This window comes from Myxocyprinus asiaticus, chromosome 38, assembly GCF_019703515.2.
Source record: "Myxocyprinus asiaticus isolate MX2 ecotype Aquarium Trade chromosome 38, UBuf_Myxa_2, whole genome shotgun sequence".
NCBI classification, from domain to species: Eukaryota; Metazoa; Chordata; class Actinopteri; order Cypriniformes; family Catostomidae; genus Myxocyprinus; species Myxocyprinus asiaticus.
In genome coordinates, this window is record NC_059381.1 from 26233856 (window position 1) to 26239855 (window position 6000).

The 6000-nt window shown below is 37.0% G+C and overlaps 1 protein-coding gene across 3 annotated transcripts in view; it reads right to left on the minus strand.

Annotated features, from left to right (window-relative positions):
• The window catches only part of LOC127428518 (coronin-6-like), a 60841-nt gene extending 55333 nt beyond the window's left edge, over positions 1-5508 (minus strand). For all 3 annotated transcript variants that reach the window (XM_051676950.1, XM_051676952.1, XM_051676951.1), the window contains exons 1-3: positions 5187-5508; positions 2437-2636; positions 504-626 (exon numbers count right to left, since the gene is read on the minus strand). In XM_051676950.1, coding sequence (XP_051532910.1) covers positions 504-626; positions 2437-2634 — 321 coding nt within the window. In that variant the 5' untranslated portion in view covers positions 2635-2636; positions 5187-5508. The remainder of the gene's footprint in view (positions 1-503; positions 627-2436; positions 2637-5186) is intronic.
• Positions 5509-6000: the final 492 nt, after the last annotated feature.

Here is a 6000-nt window from a genome sequence, read left to right on the forward strand (position 1 = left end):
CGAAATGTGAAATTATCTTATAAAATGTTCATTTAAAACTAAATTTAAATACCATGTACATCAGATTTGTAAGTAAAAGTTATTGTTTATACTGGAATTTTAAGTTGAATTTACTCACATTAGTCACAATACGACATGAAGTAGATTTTACTTAATTTTATCCCATAAAAATGTACTCAGAAAAACTGTGTGCAAAATCTTTATTTAATCTTACTAATAATTTTTTTCAGTGTATCTTGTCCTGTCCATCATTATTACTTTCTTATCTGTGAATAGATTTTCTGACTGTTAAAATATTTTTATAAATACCATCGCTCATCCTGCACCCAAACCATTAGCTCTAGTCTTGTCTCTGTGATCTTTTCCTCCAGTGTGAGTAGGTGTGTATGGACACATGCTTCAATTGTTTTTCAAAAGATGGCAACTAAAACATATTTATTACTACATAGCTGATAGGTGTCAAGCAGTGCAAATGTTTATGAATGATTGTATGTAATGATTACCATGGCAGTGGTGTCCTCAGAGCAGCTGGCCAGGATGTTGTCATTGTGAGGACACCAGTCAATGTCCAAAACAGGCCCCGAGTGTCCAACCACAAGGGGGTAGTTTTTGTCCACTCGACCCATCTATATGAAAACAAAAATAAAAGAACAAAAGTTTATACTGAGTATTGTTTGTCACATATAAATATTTTTGTTCAAAAGACCACTTGTGAAAAATGATTCTATTCTGCATTTTCTAATTTAATAAATTTGTCTTTATTTCAAATGATATTATCAGCATTACAATTGTCTTCATACTTGGTGTGTCCCCCTTTTGCTTTATTGACAGCATGCATTTGAGCTGTCATGGACAGCAAAGCCTGGTTTTGACATGCAAAACTTGATCCAAGTTTCCCCACATGATTTGAGAATGGAAAACCTGACAAAGGAAATCTGACCTTCTGTACAAATGATAAATGATGATAAATGTCACAATTTTGCTTATTTGATTAGTGGCCTAGAAATACTGCAGAATCCTTAATATTTCTTATTTGTTTTACATCATTACATATCTATGTTTTTAAAAAGAAACTTGTTTCCAAGTTTAAATTAGATTTTGAATTTTGAATGTGGACACAGACTTTTGAACTCCACTGTACGTGTACTTTTTGTAATCCAAAACTGTAATATAAGAGTTTCAAGACTAACTTTCCCTTTTTGTGGAAAGTGGCCTGCAAGTATTGACTGAACTGATGATATCATGGCAGTTTGTGACAGAATCTCATCAGACAATTTTATGTCCATTAATCAGAAAGTCCTTGTCCTGGTCAATGATGTAACTTTCATGTTATTTTGTTATCCGTGTTCAGCTGGTGTGAACACGTGTTGGCTCTTTCTCCAGCTGCTCCTCCTCCAGCCCTCCCCACATACTCCTGGTGTGTATTTATAACCCTGTGATGAGGCATTGAAAAGGGAGTTTTTCTTTTGGCCTGCCTGAGACTGAGCACAGGGGAGATGGCTAGCTGGGTATTTATAGTGTGTCTATCCAGGCCTGCTGATATATGCTCGTGACTCTGTGCAATGAGTCAGCAGTGAAACCAAACTCATGGACCCTTAGAGAATCAAGGCAGGTTCACAAAAAGGTGTATGACTTTGATGGGTCTGATGAAGGTCACACGAATCAGGAATAACTAGAATAAACGTAATATATTTTTTATACAACTGTTCAGAATTCAAATAGGTGACATGCACCATCATTTTATCATGTATTACCCTACATCAAAATAATATTTATATTATATCTACTGAGGTAACAGTGCCATTGAAAGCTCACACTTTAACATACTGATAATAAGCTCGGTAAGCTTTATTAGAAAACAGTGATTTCCGAATCACAGTTTTCAGAAATCCTCATTTGTGAGCTCTGCATATTTCCATTTGTGAATGTGAAAATGATGAAACATTAAAGTGTAGAAGATATGTCGACTAACATATATACTGAAAGAGTGGATAAACTGATTTCCATTGCTATACACTCTGTTGCAGTCTGTCAAAGCAGATTCAGACAGACAGCATATGTAACTTGTGTATGCTGTTTCTATGGAGTTCTCCCCTGTGCCCTTATAAGGTTAAATGGAAGCACTTTGGGGGTTGGGCAACCTTACCCCCAACATCCATGGCTGAGATCCATATATAAAGACAAAGTATTGACAAGATTTGTTTGTGACAGATCTTACTTGTATCAGCTTATTTAGTCATTAAATTAGCTATGAAAGTTTCAGACACCAGAACCCACAAACCTCCATAGATATTCCCATCTCTTTTCCCATAGCAGTATGCCAAAGCCCACAATATTAAGGATCACAAATTGTACAAATTATACCTACATTGTCTTCAGAGAAGGTAAAACACAAAATTGTACATTTTCTGTCAGTTCTGTCTTCAAGCCACTTACCTTTGAAAGAGGCATTACCAAGAAGGCTCCACCTCCACTGGACTCCACTATAACTGCCAAAAACTTTGGGTTAATTGCACAGAAGGAGCTGTCCCACGTCACCTTGGAAACCCGTATATCATCATAACTCTGCTCCGCCTTTGCCGCCTGCCCAAAAACATGCCGGAACTTACTCTGGCGCACAATGCTGCGACTCATTGCTGTGAAAAAGAGAGTGGTAGGGTAGAAAAACCTGTTCAATATATACATATTACATTTACATATATTAAAGCTCTATTAGAGCACCTTTATGTCCAGAGACAACTTGGTGCCCAGAAGCTAAATTTATTAAATCAATGTAGAATTCAGCATGCCGTTTAGTGAAGACACAAGCACCAAACCAAGGAGCTATCTCCCTTGACCCTGTGTAAAGTCAGAAGAAACCAAACATATTTATATATACCTAAACTGATGCAAATCCTGAAGACATTCACAAGCCTCAGAAGTGTTATGGCTGCATTGTACATTTAGAATTCTGTTCTCATTTAATCAGTGCTTACAGAAATCATTAGCATAGGCGAGAGCAAACATTTTTGTACACAGTATTTCTAACATTAGACTTTTATTGCAAGTTCAAAAAGATTTTGTACCAACTCTTGAAGTCAAAAATCACTATCACGTTTTTGAAGTCAATAGGCTAATCAATTTCACATTTTTGGCTACTGACTTTGAGATTTATGTAAATGCTGAAAAAGTCATTTTATGAATGCTGTGTTATAAAAATAAAGCAAAACTGTTAATCCAATCTTTATTTATGAATATCACAATGGCACATTTCGATCAAGATTAGATACATTTTGGACCAGTGGGAGCAATTTGGTTGGGAAAAACTTCTAGATCAACTGTAGGTGTCTGGACCACCATGGCACACTAAGTTAAAAAAAATGTATAATAACTGTTATTTTTAGAGATTACATTTTCTCATATTGATGTACACTCACTGAGCACTTTATTAGGAGCACCTGTACACCTAATTATTTATGCGATTTTCTAATCAGACAATCGTGTGGCAGCAGTGCAATGCATTATATCATGCAGATATGTGTCAGGAGCTTCAGTTAATCTTCACATCAACCATCAGAATGGGAGAAAAATGTGATCTCAGTGATTTCGACTGTGGCATGATTGTTGGTGCCAGACGGGCTGGTTTGAGTATTTCTGTAACTGTTGATCTCCCGGGATTTTCACGCACATCAGTCTCTAGAGTTTACTCAGAATGGTGCCAAAAACAAAAAAACATCCAGTGAGCGGCAGTTCTGTGGATGGAAATGCCTTGTAGATGAAAGAGGTCAACGGAAAATGGCCAGACTGGTTCGAGCTGACAGAAAGGCTACGGTAACTCAGATAACCGCTCTTTACAATTGTAGTGAGCAGAATAGCATCTCAGAATGAACACCATGTCCAACCTTGAAGCGGATGAGATACAAAAGCAGAAAACCACGTCAGGCATTTTATTAGTACCATAGTGTTATTAATTTAGTGTCAGTGAGTGTAAATCTTAACTAATAACTATGAAAAATTGTGGCTACTGAGACACTGACCCTTATTTGAAATCTGAACTATTAGTATGTTATGATGAGCCATAATTTGATTTAAATATTGCTATCAGCACATTAAAACTAATCTATAATGTGACTTATAAAGAAAAAAACCACCATACAATTTCATAACTGACAAGCACTGCTTTATTAGTGTCAATAAGTGCTATAATTATATGATTCTTTTTTCATTTGGTTCTCCTGCGACTGGCCTGTTTACACAACACCCAACTTCTTTACACTTTCAACACATTTTATTAATATAAAGTGTACTTTATTCTTGTGTTTAGTCTTGGCTCACTAGCTCAGTTCACCTTTAAATTAACAACAGCTGAAGATAATAATGAAATAATTAAACTATGGTGGTAAAATATTACTGTACATTGTAGTGTAATATCTTCTTTGAATAAATTGCACTACTTTTATGCCTAGTTGTCCTACTAGAGAGTATTATACAGTGTTATTTGGGGAAGCTTAGAAAGATGATTGACACAAACAAACAGACACACTTTCTGCATCACTGACACAACAGCACCCTAAATAGCTCCTATTAAACAATACAGACAGAGAGCACAAACCATGCTGGGAAGTACAGAGCTAAAAAAAAAAAAAAATAGTACCAATTGACCACAAATGCATACAAATATAGAAATATGTGAGACCACAATTAAGTACCATTTACTTCATGGTTATTGTCCATATCACAAAGCATAAGTAGTTTTATTTTAGGCTTATTCTACCCAAACTAGTTAAACCGACTTGAGAATGCAGTACTGCACACAACGCTGCTGTCCCGTGTAAAAAGGCCCCCTCGCTTGTGCCTTCAAACACGGTCACTTTCCTAATATAGTCATGCCAAACTGCCTCACGTGTGTCCCCTCCACCAGACGTGATCATTTCACGTTTACAAAGGGAACGAGTAAAAAAATATCAATGTCATGAAACAAAATTTCTCAAATTTCTCAATACTATGCGCACACCTGGTTTAAAACCATTAACATGCAAAACATGCTTTACTATGGTAGATTATTACGATGTCATGACACCCGCAAAACAGAGTGCGTGATAATGTCAAATCAGAACTTTCCAAAACATGCGCGTGTCGTCACAATGCAGCATTCCATAAGGTCATTCTGAAGAACTGCGTAACTGCCGATCAAATGAATCACTTACCTCTGTATTTTGGGGAATATACACTGATTCTGTCTTTAAATCTCCTCTTCCCCTTTTCCGTGTCGGTTAACCTTTCCGCTTTTAGATGTATTCGTTAGCGGTCGCCGTTATTCCAGGTCAGAAACTTGGTGCGGACTCGCAGAACTAGTGCGCAAGTTCTACCTCACGAGTCGCTCCTGAGCACCAAGAGAGAAAAAAGAGAGATGGATTGGAAGGGACTGAAAAAGAGGACGGGGGGTGGTGTGTATGGACAGGGGGGATCAAGGCGGCCCTGTCTATTTTCGAAACGGCTATCGGTATCGAGCCATTTCTCTCGCGCCGGTGACAGGGCGACAGATAGCAGCGGGAGCACGAGCAGAGGTCAGGTGGTCGCGAGCGCACAACATTACCACAGTATTTCGTACAACCAGGGGCGTAGCAGTCATTTTAAAAGTGGGGGGGACACAGATGTCAGTAGGTGGCTCGCACAGACCCAACACTTACAGTGCAGTATTTATATATTACAGTATATAGTAATACAATACAGTATACAATATGACATAAGTATTATATTAATATATATGTGTTATTTACTTTTAATATTTGTAGTATTTTAAAGATTCAAGTATTGCAAAATAATTGCAAAATTAGCTGCAAAAATAAATGACATCTTTTGGAGCACTTTTGCTTCTGATTCACACTTGACAATAAAAGATTGAGCACAAGCTGGTCCTTGAATAAATTATGTAATCAATTACAATAATGACAATTGTGCATGTGCATCATTTTATTTTTTACTCTGTGCTTGTGCATTGTGGGATAAATCCAAGTGGAC